Below are 13,725 nucleotides of genomic sequence, written 5' to 3'. Positions count from 1 at the left end.
ATTGTATATATTTCATCTGCATTTCAATATCATTCGTTACAACACAGCATATTCCTCACTACTTCGAAAACGCCTTCATTATAGAGAGTCGTGCTTGTGGCGAGTAATACCCACAGCAACTAGCACCGACCCGCTTAGTAAGCCTGTTGTCTTCGCCCGCATCGCACAACTCCAAATCGTCGTGTTTTCACCCTTCATCGAGTTTGCACTGAGTTTGCCTGGACTTTGCGCATCCCAGTAGACATGCAAGCAATGATGTATCTGCTGTCTCAGACATCACCGTAATGCTAGCAATGTGTCCTGGTACCTGGAGATGGTTGTCTCGGAGGAGGAAATGATGTCCATCCCCAGAAACCCATCTCAGAACCACTTACCACAAGCCAGGCACCCGGCACTTTTGATGCTCCCCAGTTAGTCTCACAGTTTTATAAGACAGTGCCAGAGACACCGAGGGGTACCTGGCGATGGGGAGCGCAAGTCTCATCCTCCCTCCTGTGTTCGCGTATGGACCACCCACATCAGCGCTGTGGTACTAACACAAAACATGTCTTCTCTCATCCGTTCAACGCGTCCATCGGCGAGATCTCTGAGATCTGGCGGGATCAAGGTGATCCTGCCTATCCCTTCAAAACGCGTAGATCGATTTGAGATACTGATGACTACGCGTTCAGGATAGTCAAAAAAAGGTGGGAAAAAATCGACCCAGAAGAAGCAATCGCTCGCGTGAAAATCATCTGGAGAACCCTCAAGCCGGTATTTTATTGTCAGCCAATGCGATACTAGGACTGGCAGTCTTTTCCAGCTTTTCTTATGTCTCACTCGGCTAGCTCGGTTGGATCACATTCCACATGCATCCCTCTCTCGGCTCCTACACTCTTGTTGTTTTGCTCTCCATATTTTCATACGCATTCCTTTTGGTTTCCCCTAACGACAGTCAGTTGTCGCCCAAATACAGCAAAATGTATGTTTACGCGCTGCCCCCCATGCCTTCGGACGGATTCGTAAGCATATCGACGCGGATTTTGCTCCGCCGCTCGTTACATCACGGTCGTTACAGGAGTAGGAAGAAGAGGTAGTAAAAGAGGAGGGTAATAGTCGACAGAAGCGCCCTCGAAGCCGTTCCGTGGCTCCGACCGAATCGACGAACCGGACAGCCAAATCGAAACGCTCCCACGCGTCGAACCCGAGCGCATACGGCGCGTTCACGACTGTTTATCATCTTGCTGTAAGAAGATCGATAGGAACAGCAATGGCGTCGTTAAAGTCGCGCGCCGCGCCAAGCGGGCAACTGAGCACTACAGCAATTGCTGCTATCGTCACAGGCATTGGCGTTGTTATGCTATGCCTTCTCGTCGCTCTTATATTTCTCCTTGTTCGGGCTGTCAAGAAGCACAAACAGCTACTCGCGGATTTAGAGGAACGAGGCGTATCAATTGCGCAGGCGCAGAAGGAAGCAGGACGAGAACCCATTACAAGGCCACGTACTGTGCTGCGGCGCAACACTGTCCTGCCCTTCCACAAGTCCGGATGGGGGGCATTACCTTCGGTGGAGACATTCCGATCCGCAGAATCAGCCTCTGCCCCTGCGTATTATGCGCCGCCTAAACCAACCGAGGAGGTGAAGAGAGCCAGTCGTCTCTCATGGCCATTCTCCGCGCGTCGTTTATCCGGCCACTCCAGCCAAACTATACAGATGAAGAAGATGAGAGCGTCGAGACTTTCAACAGTCATGGAGGATCCCAAGAACTCATCACTAGTATCTATTCTGAACAACACTCATGTAAACGGGAGCAGGTCCTCCATCGCTTTATCGGGAGATTATGGCAATCGACCCTCGCCATGCCAATCATTACTCCAATATCACCCGGCTTTCCGCAACCAGGGCCATGCTACAGGTCCTATAGTGCCAGAGAGTCGATCGATTACCGGGTCATATAACCACCACATGGATGCAAATAAACGTTTACAGCGGGCTAAATCAGTTGCTGAGGTACCATCATTACAACCCTCACGCCCACAACTACGGGCGAGATCCGTTAGTTTATGCAGTCAAACTTCTGGAAATGCACCCGATGTGATCTTGCCTCCTCTTCCGCTCGACATCGCTCGTATCAAGAGCGACGCGAAAAGACGCAGCGAACTCGGACGCACTCCGTCTAAGCTTTCGCTATCTAGTTTCGGTTCCGCCGACACTTCAATCCTCACGTCTCGAAGTCCAAGTGTGCCGCAGTCCGCGAAGTTTGGGACTCGAAAGATCACCAAGCCCAATGCGAAGGGGTCTAACTTCGCACGAGTGAAGCCATTCAGAGACACGCTTGATCTTCGCGCCAGAGTTCTAGGCGCACGAGGCTCGACCCAGAGTTCCCCGACTCGAAATAGCATGATTTCTGAGGAATCCAGAGAAGTAAAGCCCGAAAACCAAGGTACTTTATCAACAGAATCGAGCACCAACTCGCTCGGTGCGATTAAGGGAGCACAGTCCGTTACCTTAAGCAAGGTATCTTCGCCAGCTGCCAGCCCTATCACAGCGTCGAGTCTGAGCACGCCGAAGCGCAAATTAAAGACCCAGATATCTTCGTCGGGGTCTCCTGAGCGACATTATCAGAGCGCTACGGCCTCGCGAAGTTTGAATGGTGCTATCAGGTCACCCAAACGCCAGCATTCGCAGACTTCTTCACGAAGTAGCGGCGGCAACCCTTTTCAGTGGGATCCAACTCCAATCTCATCCACTGGGAAGCCTTCCGCGTTGAAAGGAAGCCCCAGCGCGCGTCAAGGACATCGACGAAAGAACAGTGTGCGCATCTCCTTAGTACCCACCATCCATGGCCCGCCTAGTAGGACACCTAGTCTATCAGCTTTAGTCGACAACAAGGAAGATACTACCGAAGGTGCTTCGGCGAAGAAACCCAAGGCCGGTATCGATCCAGCACTATCTAGCACGAGGTCTCTGCCAACCCCTCCTAGCTCGTCAACCTTTGCGCCTGATCTGAAGTTCGCTGCAACATCTCTTCGAGCTTCCTTGACGCCAACTTCGCCTGAGTTACTTCTAGTCGGCTACGATCAGTCGTATGTTGTATTCCCAACTGACCAAGTACTACCTGCTCTGTCGGCACAAGAGCAAAAGCGCTTGAGCAATGGTTCTCTCTTCAGCTTGTCGCAATTCCCTACTGCGCCCTCTGTCATCGAACCTGTAGATATTGACATGTCGCACCCGCATACATTCTCTACATACGACCCTTATGACTTTGATGGAAATTGGATGCCCGACACACCATTGCTTCAGCAGTATCCATTTCAAGCACAAAATTATGGCCGGGATCGGTCACCTTCGCCCATCAACATCGACATCGATGAGTACAATCCGGAGCAACCTAGTTGCATTTATCAAACACCCGCTAATACTACTTCACGAGCGTTCCAGACCGCATTTGCCCCCATCCCAGAAGAGTCCTCGGTGAGCTCGAACAGGACACTGGATCTCGCGCACTCCCGATATGACGACTCTCCACCTATCTCACCCAAGTCTATGTCTCCGCCGAGGTTCGCCTTGGTTGATCACTCAGTCTACAATTTGCCCACACACGCCACAGTCATCCCAGAGGAGCCCTTCGATACTATTGACCCAGCAGTACTGAGTAAAGACTCTTACAACATGCTCAATAGCAATTACAACAACGTTGGTGGCAGCATTTTCAAAACGCCAAATAGTAACCGCTCAAGCATTGCTATGCCCACAACACCTGGTTCAGCGCGCTCGGTATTCGACCCTCTTCTCGAGGCAGCTCTTCCATCAACCCCACCCCCCGCTTGCGGCATGGATTCACCAACGCTTGCACATATGAGAACAGGTTCACAGTCGAGCTCAATTTACTCTTCACCTTCGCCAACCTTGTCGCTCACATCATGGCCTGTAGACTTACCAAGTCCGATTATACCATGCTCTCCTCGTCCGGGTCATGCGCAGCTACCGACATCAAGGTTGTCCATCAACTTTGCAGAAATGCCTAGGCTTAATCCTTCGCCTCGCGGTCCTCGCGGATCACCGCCACGGCCTCTGCGCTCGTCTATCGCAGCACTGAGGCGGATGAACTCTGATTTAACGGAAGCAGAAAAAGACAAGTCTGGACGTGGTGAGAGGAGGCATCTAAGACTAGGGAGAGGAGACAGCATGCAGTTACCTGGGGATGAGAGCTGGCTCGATGAGCTTGAGGATGACGACGATGCGGTGGAACTAGACGACGTAGAAGGCAGGAGACTCGTAGGCAATGTGCTTGAAGGCTGGGAGGATGAGGGGTGCACTGTGCTTGATCTCGACGAGGGAAACACTTCCACTCTTTCAAATTCCACCATCAAGCCTGAGCCAAAAGAAGCCAAGACAAAGCCTGTAGAGAGAAACATGACGGCCACTGCAGAGCACAGATCAAGCAGCAGTATATGGGAAGATGGCGAGAAGTTCTGGGCATCAGCCACACCACCACAACCACCCTCCGGCTCACGCAATAGCAACAACCTCATGAACCACTACCAACCGCTTGCATCCTCGCCTGTTCTCCCAAAAACCACATTGACGGCACCAACGACCCCGACCTTCAAGTCTTCAGGCAAGAAGCGCGACTTCCAAGTCGCAAAGGACGATAATCCACCCTCCCCCACGGAAAACTCCACCGCCAACAGCAGCCCCAGCACTGACCACCACAACAAGAAACCCAGGGAGAGTGTTGATAGAAGTAGTAATAATAGTGGTGGCGGTGCCAGGAGCAGCAATGCATCAAGTCGCAGTCACAGAAAGCGCCGCATTCTCGGCCTTGGAACACCGAATGTCAGGATCCAGGTCACGAGTCCGGGTGGGCAGGTTAGGGGCACGCCAGGGAGTTTGTACGACTCGCAGGGTTTTCTGATCTTTTGAACATGATTGTAGTTTATGTATTCATGGCCAGTGTTGATCTGCGAGCCATAGAGTTCGGGGTCGAACGTGTGTAAGTTTATGTGGGAGGGGAGGGGGGAGTTGGTAGAGTTACGTTAAAGTATGTAATACTTAATCAGTAATAACTTTGCAAATAGGAGATTATAGCACTCGCTAAGTTGCCTCTCGTGATGGGAGCGGGGGATGTATGGCGTGAGAATGTGCTGAAATCTTTGGGTTTCTATGCTATGAAGTAACGCGCATTTTTGAGGCACTAGTTTCATTCCTGTTTAGCATTTATACAATCATCGCACTTGGAACACTTCGGTGCCGTGAATTGGTTTCTGCGGGGAACGGATATTGTAGGATATCTCGTCTTGCCTTTGCTACATGTATATTACAAGTGTTGGATGCTCTTTTGTACACGAAGACTAATCCGCCATGGCTTAAAGATTATGTGGCTATGAGTCGGAGGAAAAGGTGAAGCCTAGCGGAGCGAGGATCTTGTCCTGGACGACTTTGTTCGCCACTTCACCGCCGCGTTCAAGAGCGATAGCGCCAACTATGGCGTATAACGAGGTCATGAGGACGGTTTCTACACCAGAACCCTGGAGGTTATCCGCCTATAACAAGTTAGTTTTGCCATATCACAACGAAGTTCCTGATATCATCAACATACCCGCTTCGGTTTCCACCGGGTGACCTTGTCTAGTCCGTATCGCTCCGCTATTTGTGATAACCGTGACTTGTTCAGCACCATGCCCTCTGCTTCGTCCGTCAAGCCCTGCAAGCCGTTTAGGGCAGGATGTAGGTACGGCTTGCGGCCAAAATCGTCATTCAGCGGTTGACCCCTCTCGTCTCTTGGCCACTGGTTTTCTTGCGGGGAACTAATAAGCGCTTGTGATGTTTGTAGTTCCACTATCCGCCGCCCTACATTATGCTGTTAGAATCTCTCTTCTAGCCGTAGAGGTGGTCCCAAAATACCCATATATGCCAAACGGTCATTGAAACCCCTCCTTCCATGATCGAAGCTCTTGTGCGTCACCGCTAACCACTTGACCTCGTCGCCGAGCACTTTGTCGCCTCCAGGTCCCAGCATTCGTACATAGGCATCATCTAATCTCTTAGGGTCTTCATTGACCTTGAAGACGCCGCCGTTTGCTTGCGGCCGTATCCGAAAGGGGGCCATCATGCGTGGCGGTGTCTGTTGCCATCTTGGCCTATCTGCAGCCTCGGTATCATATTCAGGTCCTCGTGATGATGGCGTGGTCGAGAATGCGCATGCGGAGGTCCGCACGAGGGAGGCTTTTGACGACTGCGCCGGGCGGAGGGATGATGATGCGGTCGATAGGAGCGAGCGAAGCGGCCGTTTGGATGCCATTGGAGCTCGTCAAGAAGTGAATTAGCTTGGATGGGCAAGTCCTGGCGCTGAGGTGAAGGTATTGGTACTACTCGAGGTGAAGTTCAGATGATTCGAAAAGTTGCGGCACGCGGATCGCACCTTGCCTTATCGGGATAGCCTCGTCGCGCTTTCCTATCCCCAGCTTTCAACCAGACACACGCGTTTATCCTTTCTCAAGCGCTTATTTTGGTCTAATATGGCAGACATTAATACCCCCAAGTCTTTGAAAGAGTTGCTGGCCGAGCAGTTGCCGAAGGACGTTCCATTGACCTTCTATCACTACTCGACGCCGCCCTCCAAGTCCTCCGCCCTCTTCTCCGCACCGCCGCATGCAAAGTCGGAAAGAACCTATTGTGAATCGCATACCCTGGCTGCCTCGATAATACCAAATGACACTGCTCCATCGGGATTACCTGAAGAGTTGCTCATACTCGCCATTGAGGTTCTGGTTTACACTACGAGGAACCTTACTACCATCTTCGTCTCGAAAGCGGACTCGACAGGGTACCTTTCAGAGTTACAACTACCACGCTCGCAGTCTGGATCGCCTTTGAAAGATATTTGCGGTACATTTGTAGCTTGGCTGGCAAGGGAGCGACAAAGAGAGGGGAAGAAGCTGGTAGTCTCACTATTCGCTCGGGCACAAGATCAGTACCTCTTTCCAGCGAGCATTGAGAACAAGAAGAAGCATGTGCTGGATGACAGGGGACTGGTTAAGTGGTGGTGTAAAGTGTTAGACCCGATAATATGGCAATACAAGGCCGAGGATGAACGGAGACCGTTCGCTGAGCGGCTGGTGGAAGGGGGAAGTATCGGAACAAATTGCACCCTTTCGCAGTCAGAAACCACGGCCAAGGGCTACCTTGTAATACCGGGCTTCGAGCCAAATGACACGCTCCGCTACATTCCTCCAGCGCCAAAGCCGAACGTACCTCGACGCTGGGCTACCACACATCCACTTCTACAGATCGCGCCGCATCCAGCTGCTCCCCCGCGCTGTCTCGTCCCGCATTTCCCGGATGACCCCAAGGCACGGTTTCTTGATGAGCTAGATGAAGAGTTACACGATCGAGGTACTGACGCCATGGTTGTCGATGGAGGTACGCCATCGCGGAGTAACGGACAATGGAAGAGCGTTAAGACGTTGGATCAGTTCTGGGAGTTCATGGCTTTCCGACAGGAATGTTCATCTGGAAGGATCGTGGGGTTTATTTGGGTGGTAATCACCCCACCGAAGCCATCAATACCTGAGGAGGACGAAGACGCGCCATCACAGCAGTCACTTTCACAACCACTCTCACAGAAGAGCTCTCAAGAGGCCATACCTAGTCCAAGAAGACGCAAGATAAGCAAACGGAAACGAGAAGCCAAGATCAAGTACGGCCCCATTCCACTAGTCCTACCCAGGATCAAGACAAGCTCATCGAACTTATCAACTACATCAAACGCCTCGAACAAGTCCGACGCCAAACTACAACCCGAGACGAGTCCATACTTTGTGTGGCCGGCGTCTTCACGGGGTACAATTTGCTTTTCAACGAAGAATTACGATCGAGCACATGAAGTACTACTTCAACAAACTTTCGCAAATCGAAGAGCTGCAGCACAAAGTACAAAGAAATGGAAAGAGGAGATGGCTGTCTTGGGCGGAATGGACAATTGGGGCTGGACAGTGAAAGGGAAAAGAGAGATCGCAGCCATAAGTTCTACGTCAACGAACGGATTGGTCCCAAATATAGTGATGGGGGTGAGGAAAAAAAGAAAGCCAGAGACTACAGCGGAAGCGACAAGCTCATTAGAAAAGCCTACTGAAGGTGGTGTGCAAGTCCTCTCAGAGTGCTTGGTCAGGAAGAAAGCCAGGATCGAGCCCACGCCCATTGCAGAAGCGAGCGTTACCCACGGCGTGAACACACTGTCAGCTGGTTTGGTGCGGAAGAAGTCCAAATCTTGAGTGATTGTTGGACTGAAGGCGTTTGTGCTATTCTTGTCTGGTGTTTAGAGTTGCTTCCCAGTCTTGCATATTTGCGTAGGGCGTTCGATTGACCTAGGTCTGGATTGCGTGAGGATGCGTTTTCACGTTGCATACTCTCTATTATTGAAGAGATTTGATATTCAATCCTTCGCATTCATTGGCTCTAGTCAGTGACAATACCCTTGCAGTGACGTCGGAAAGCTCGGGAGCAGCTGTGACTATAGCGCAAATAAATATTGAACACGCCAAACAATTAGATCTTGCGAAACAAACAAAATTTCTTCGTGTAACTATCTTAAGAGGCGTGCGAAAAGATATTCGTATCTACACATGTCTATAGTCTGCGCCTGCCGTCGCTAGTTCCGGACGTGTCGAAGCTGCCCCAAAACTCCGCAGACCACCGAGATTCGCCAAAACATCCCACCTCCATCGCTACTTGCCCAACTTTCGCGCATGGTTGGCGCACCTTCTCCAGACATCAGGACAAATGATGTCTCCATGTTGCGCACCATCATTGCTACCGGTTGCCTTATATGGTTCGTGATAGTGTGGTGTGTGTGTCTCATCGGCTTTACCCAATTGTGAGCCAGCTGTTCACTCGTTATCGTCACGGTTTATTTGATACTGACGTACTACGAAATAGATTCCGATACTACTGGCGAAGGCCACAGCCAGCGAGATGTGTTACGAAGCTAGAAGAAGACAAATTGCCCTGCGTTACTGTCATTCGTCCCGTCAAAGGCCTCGAACCGCGCCTATACGAATGCCTCGCCGCCAGTCTCCGCCAGACGTACCCCAAGAACAAGATCAGCACCGTCTTCTGCGTGTCTGAACGCTCCGACCCCGCATTCCCCATCCTTGAGCGCCTTTGTCGGGACTTCAAGCATGTCGATGTACAGATCTTGGTCGAGGAGGAGGACCCATTGCTGCTGAAAGACAAGGATGCGCTGGGACCGAATCCGAAGATTCGGAACATGAGTCGCGCATACAGAGAGGCGAAGGGCGATATCGTGTGGATTCTGGACTGCAATGTCTGGGTTGGCAAGGGTGTCTGTGGAAGGCTGGTAGATCTGCTCTGTGGCTTCGGCGAGGTGAAAAGTGGGAAGAGCAGTACCAAGTTCAAGTTCGTGCACCAAACTCCGCTTGTCGTCGATCTAGACTCTCAGGATCTCTCTCTTCAAGACAGGAAGGACCTACTCAGAGGACGACCAGAAGAAGATAGAGAGACAACAAACATCGCAGCAACGACCTCCTCAGACCCTCGAAAGGACTCCAACGGTGCCTTGCGAAGACTCCTTCAGCGCGGAGGAGGGCGCCTCGACGAAGCATTTCTCTCTTCCTCACATGCTAAGTTCTACTTGGCCATCAATACTGTTGCCATAGCGCCCTGCATCATTGGCAAAAGCACCATGTTCCGTCGCTCGCAGCTGAACTACATCACCTCTTCAAATCCCAAGCGCGCTGGTGGCATCGATTTCTTCTCCGACAATATCTGTGAAGATCATCTTATCGGCGATGCCCTATGGAAACAGCCTCAAGCATTCGAGAAACGAGGCTACAAGCCGACCCCAAGCGAGAAGAAAGAGACGTGGGGCAAGCACGCAATGCTCTTCGGTGACCTCTGCTTCCAGCCCGTCAGTCACACACCCGTAATAGCTTACCTAGACCGCCGCATCCGATGGCTGCGAGTAAGAAAATTCACGGTGACACTGGCTACTTTCGTTGAGCCCGGAACTGAGAGTATACTCTGTAGTCTCTACGGGTCATATGCTCTCACCACACTGCCCATCTTCACTCGCTTGGGAATCAGTCCTACCTGGAGCTCCTTCTTCCTCATCTGGCTCATTAACATGAGCCTATGGTGTCTGGTAGACTATATTCAGTACCTACTCCTCCACTCTGCGAAAACCGTTGAAATCGACGCCGACACGCCAGACTTCATATTACCACAGCGTTCTGCATCTGCGTACCACCGCACCGAGGCCTTGCAACCCCTGCTTGGTGACAAAATACCCAGTGAACCGAGTCTGCTTGATGGGGCAAGGAGAGATTTCAAAGAGTTCTTCTTTGCATGGCTGGGTCGTGAGATATCCGCGCTACCAGTCTGGGTCATTGCATTTTGGGGAGGTGTGACTGTGGAGTGGAGAGGTAGGAAGTTCTGGGTGGGCTTGGATATGAAGGTTCACGAAATTCTTCCTAAAGAAAGAGAAGCAAAAAAGAAGTGAGAACTGGCTTTGAGGTGCACAATCTTTCGCATCATCGTCTAGACCTAGGTACAGTGGTATGTAGCAATTGTTCACTTGCCGCACAGATTAGCCATTTTAGTGGACAGTAGCGAACACATACTATTGTGTCAAGACTCCATATCCCCAACAGCTTTAAAAGCCTCCTGAATGAAAAATCATCTATAATTAGATACCGCTGTATTGACCTCTAGCCTCTTCCACGCCTTAGTTAGGTGTTCATTATGCAACGGTTTGCCTTAATCATGGTAAGCACTAATACAAACATAGCTTGAAGCTACCTGAGGTTGTATTGGAACTTCATGTTGTTCGCTATTAAAACAGCACCGGTCTTCATTTTGCCGACCCCTTTAATTCCCACGATATACTTCTTCGAAAACGCAGTATGGTCTCATCTGTAGCGATCAGCTCAGCCCTGGCTATCGCCGCACTCATCGCATGGAAAGCCTTGGTCCCCAACTACAAAACATCCTCGAAGTCAGGAAGAGATGGCGAAAGTAAATCAGTCCTTATCACAGGCTATTCTGAGGGAAGCATCGGCGCCGCACTCGCCCACGCCTTTCACGCCCACGGCTACATCGTCTTTGCGACTGCTCGCCGTATTTCCAACATCCCCGCACGCCTGCAAGATTTGAGTCGCATCCACGCACTAGAGCTCAACGTAACAGATCAAACCTCGATTAACCGAGCGGTGACAGATATCACTCGCCATGTTGATGGAAAAGGACTTGATGTACTCGTCAACAGCGCAGGCACAATGCTCAGCGGCCTGTGGAACTGAAGAAAGGTGATCATATTGATGATGTTCTATGTGTGGGGGGAAACTATGTTTATATACAGAGGGGAGTGAAACCAGAGTAAGCTAGTCCGTGTGTGGACTAGCGTGTCGGGCACATGATGAATCACGTGTTGGGAATCCAAACCAACACGGCCCCGGACTAGACGTTGACATTGACCAAGTGGGGAAACAGTGCTTCGAAGTGAATGTGTGGGGCCCGCTGCGCATGATGCAGGCCTTCTCTGCCTTGCTCGTCAAGGCCAGCGAGAAAGATAATGGAAACGCCACGGTGGTAAATCTGGGCAGTATCATTGGCGAGATCTGGTTTGCCTATCAACGTTCGTCTTTGCTCCCTTCCTCTAAATATTTGTCCATAAATGATCTGGTGGCTGATAAGGGAGTGACAGCCCTGTACGCAGCTTCCAAAGCAGCTTTGCACACGATATCCGAGAGCATGCGCCTCGAACTCGCGCCGTTTCGTATCCGCGTTCTCGCCGTTGTAGTAGATGCTGTACAGTCTAACCTCCAGCGAAATCAGCCTCGCTTTCACGCAAATTCAGACTCGTTCTACGCCCCGATTCAAGAGAAGATTCGAGATTTTGTTGAGGGGGTTGTGCCGCACTCGGAAACGCCGACGGAAGATTTTGCTGAGCAGGTTGTGCGAGATGTAGAGATGGGAAAGGAGGGTAAGGTGTGGAGGGGCCAGGGTGTGTGGTTGATTTGGTTTCTCGGAACTATCATGCCTACAAGGGTTAGTGATTGGGTGTTTAGTGCGATGAAGGGTTTGAGTGGGCTCCGTCGAGTACGTGAGGCTAGTGGAAGTGGAACTAGGAAAGCTGGGTGGAGTGAGAAATTGGAGAAATGGCTAGAGGTTTTGGCCTAGTTTATTGAATAAATGCTACTAAGTTCGAAATCTTGATCCATCCTCTAAAGCATATTGATATACAAGTCTCACCTTATAAGGTTAGAACTAACTTGCCAACCTGTTTGCCCTCCCATATATACTGAATAGCTTCTTCAGCTTTCTCAAATGGCTGAATGGAGTCGATGATGTCGTCGAACGTCATCTGCGAGGCTGTTATAGCGGCGCAGAGATCGTCTTGGTCTTGTTTTGAGCCAGCGTTTATGCCTCTATGATCATTTTTAGCTCGACTCACACGTCTCTCAGTTCGGGATATTGAATGTGTCTCCAAAGTATAAATGTGGGAATATTAATAAGTGGGCTGGTACAGACACCAGAGAAAGACATATCGACTGGAGCGTTTAGTAGGGATATATACCTCACAATTGTTCGCCGGTCGATGATAATCCCGAGTAGGCCGTCAAACTGTTGATTGTCCTGCTTGCTGAGATATCCAACTACACTGACTATTCCACCGCGTCTAGTGCACTTCACACTCTTGATCAGTGTTGAAGAACCACCAACCTCAACGACCAGGTCAACTCCAGCACCATCGGTGAGCTTCAGGACTTCCTCGTGCCAATCGGGGTGGGCAGAGTAGTTGACAGTTAACAGCGGCGGGCTCGAAAACTTCTTCTTCAGGTCATCGAGCTTCTTGTCGCTTGAGGAGGAAATGATGACACGGAGGCCGGCGGCACGGGCGAGCTTTAGGGCGAACATAGCTACACCTCCAGTGCCTTGGATGCATTGATGAGTGACTGACCACCAGTAGATTATACTCGGGGGACGAACCTTGGATCAACACCGTCCTCCCAAACTCCACTCCCTTCAACGCGCTCCATGCCGTTGTCCCCGCACACGGGATGATACTCGCCTGCACCCAATCCAGGTGCTCAGGCAATTTGCACAGCACTCGTTCGTCAAAGATGATGTAGTCGGCTAGAACTCCATCCTCGTCTGCCGCGAGCCAGGAGCGTGCCGATTCACGGTTGGTTAGGTTCTCGGTATCCGTGATGGGGCCTACGCGATCTCCTATCGCCAGATATCTGTCGTATGAAGTCAGCACATTTCTTGCATAGAACCGCGAACAAGGGCGGGCTTTAGTTCCTACTTCACTTGATCTCCAAGGGCGATGATTTCGCCAGCCGCATCATTGCCTAGGATGCCGTTAGGAGTTACGGGCCAGGGGTTGCCGCCGTTTGCTATATTGGAGTCCCGATAATTAAGCGCGACGGCGTGTACTTTTACTAGCACTGAGGTTGCGGGAAGTTTAGCAGGGAGGTCTTCAGTGACGAGCTTGACCTTTGGGGTACCAGGGGTGAAGTCGTCGGTTCTGCGGAAGGCGCGACGTGTTGTTGTGGGCAGATGAGACATGTTTATCTTTTCAGTCAGTATGGCTTCAGAGATCGATATTGCGATGAGGCTTAAAGACTGATTGCTAACCTATGAGATTTTCGATGGTGCGACGGTTTGATCGTGAATAGTGGTTGACAAGTACCTTGATAACTGAACACTAATCGATAGAA

At 50.9% G+C, this 13,725-nt stretch overlaps 6 protein-coding genes across 6 annotated transcripts; 4 read left to right on the top strand and 2 right to left on the bottom strand.

The window, feature by feature from the left end:
• Nucleotides 1-924: 924 nt before the first annotated feature.
• K460DRAFT_393240 (uncharacterized protein) lies at nt 925-4,951 on the top strand. Its single transcript, XM_040935929.1, has one exon. It carries the CDS (start codon nt 1,250-1,252, stop codon nt 4,904-4,906), a length of 3,657 nt encoding a protein of 1,218 aa, XP_040790631.1. The 5' UTR covers nt 925-1,249; the 3' UTR covers nt 4,907-4,951.
• A 165-nt stretch (nt 4,952-5,116) lies between these two features.
• On the bottom strand, nt 5,117-6,357 carry K460DRAFT_414684 (uncharacterized protein). The gene is made up of 3 exons (XM_040937692.1): nt 5,888-6,357; nt 5,583-5,833; nt 5,117-5,526 (listed from the first exon to the last, which is right to left on the bottom strand). Exons 1-3 carry the CDS (start codon nt 6,282-6,284, stop codon nt 5,365-5,367), a joined length of 810 nt encoding a protein of 269 aa, XP_040790630.1. The 5' UTR covers nt 6,285-6,357; the 3' UTR covers nt 5,117-5,364.
• A 106-nt stretch (nt 6,358-6,463) lies between these two features.
• Nucleotides 6,464-8,542, top strand: K460DRAFT_364058 (DNA damage response protein-like protein Rtt109). The gene has a single exon (XM_040932935.1). It carries the CDS (start codon nt 6,502-6,504, stop codon nt 8,254-8,256), a length of 1,755 nt encoding a protein of 584 aa, XP_040790629.1. The 5' UTR covers nt 6,464-6,501; the 3' UTR covers nt 8,257-8,542.
• A 233-nt stretch (nt 8,543-8,775) lies between these two features.
• Nucleotides 8,776-10,502, top strand: K460DRAFT_281185 (glycosyltransferase family 21 protein; the record flags this gene model as incomplete). Its single annotated transcript, XM_040928471.1, has 2 exons — nt 8,776-8,858; nt 8,921-10,502. The coding sequence occupies 2 exons, from the start codon at nt 8,776-8,778 to the stop codon at nt 10,500-10,502; spliced, it is 1,665 nt and encodes a 554-aa protein (XP_040790628.1).
• A 403-nt stretch (nt 10,503-10,905) lies between these two features.
• K460DRAFT_279721 (NAD(P)-binding protein) lies at nt 10,906-12,181 on the top strand (the record flags this gene model as incomplete). The annotated part of the gene is made up of 4 exons (XM_040928351.1): nt 10,906-11,291; nt 11,379-11,389; nt 11,463-11,636; nt 11,706-12,181. 4 exons carry the CDS (start codon nt 10,906-10,908, stop codon nt 12,179-12,181), a joined length of 1,047 nt encoding a protein of 348 aa, XP_040790627.1.
• A 73-nt stretch (nt 12,182-12,254) lies between these two features.
• On the bottom strand, nt 12,255-13,573 carry K460DRAFT_374990 (alcohol dehydrogenase; the record flags this gene model as incomplete). The annotated part of the gene is made up of 4 exons (XM_040934723.1): nt 12,255-12,429; nt 12,579-12,936; nt 12,992-13,245; nt 13,311-13,573. The coding sequence occupies 4 exons, from the start codon at nt 13,571-13,573 to the stop codon at nt 12,255-12,257; spliced, it is 1,050 nt and encodes a 349-aa protein (XP_040790626.1).
• Between the last annotated feature and the right edge of the window lie 152 nt (nt 13,574-13,725).

The sequence above is a fragment of the Cucurbitaria berberidis genome (genome assembly GCF_010015615.1).
Source record: "Cucurbitaria berberidis CBS 394.84 unplaced genomic scaffold K460scaffold_2, whole genome shotgun sequence".
Taxonomy (NCBI): Eukaryota; Fungi; Ascomycota; class Dothideomycetes; order Pleosporales; family Cucurbitariaceae; genus Cucurbitaria; species Cucurbitaria berberidis.
Note: the sequence above shows the minus strand (reverse complement) of the source record. Positions and strands in the feature narration are given on the sequence as shown.

Bases quoted from the DNA above. Each gene is read 5' to 3' on its own strand.
- K460DRAFT_364058 (XM_040932935.1), top strand. From the start codon at position 6,502: ATGGCAGACATTAATACCCCCAAGTCTTTGAAAGAGTTGCTGGCCGAG.
- K460DRAFT_414684 (XM_040937692.1), bottom strand. From the start codon at position 6,284: ATGGCATCCAAACGGCCGCTTCGCTCGCTCCTATCGACCGCATCATCA. The intron at 5,834-5,887 runs GTATTTTGGGAC...AGCATAATGTAG, and splicing joins TGACCGTTTGGCATATATGG to GGCGGCGGATAGTGGAACTA. The intron at 5,527-5,582 runs GTATGTTGATGA...AACTTGTTATAG, and splicing joins CCCGGTGGAAACCGAAGCGG to GCGGATAACCTCCAGGGTTC.
- K460DRAFT_393240 (XM_040935929.1), top strand. From the start codon at position 1,250: ATGGCGTCGTTAAAGTCGCGCGCCGCGCCAAGCGGGCAACTGAGCACT.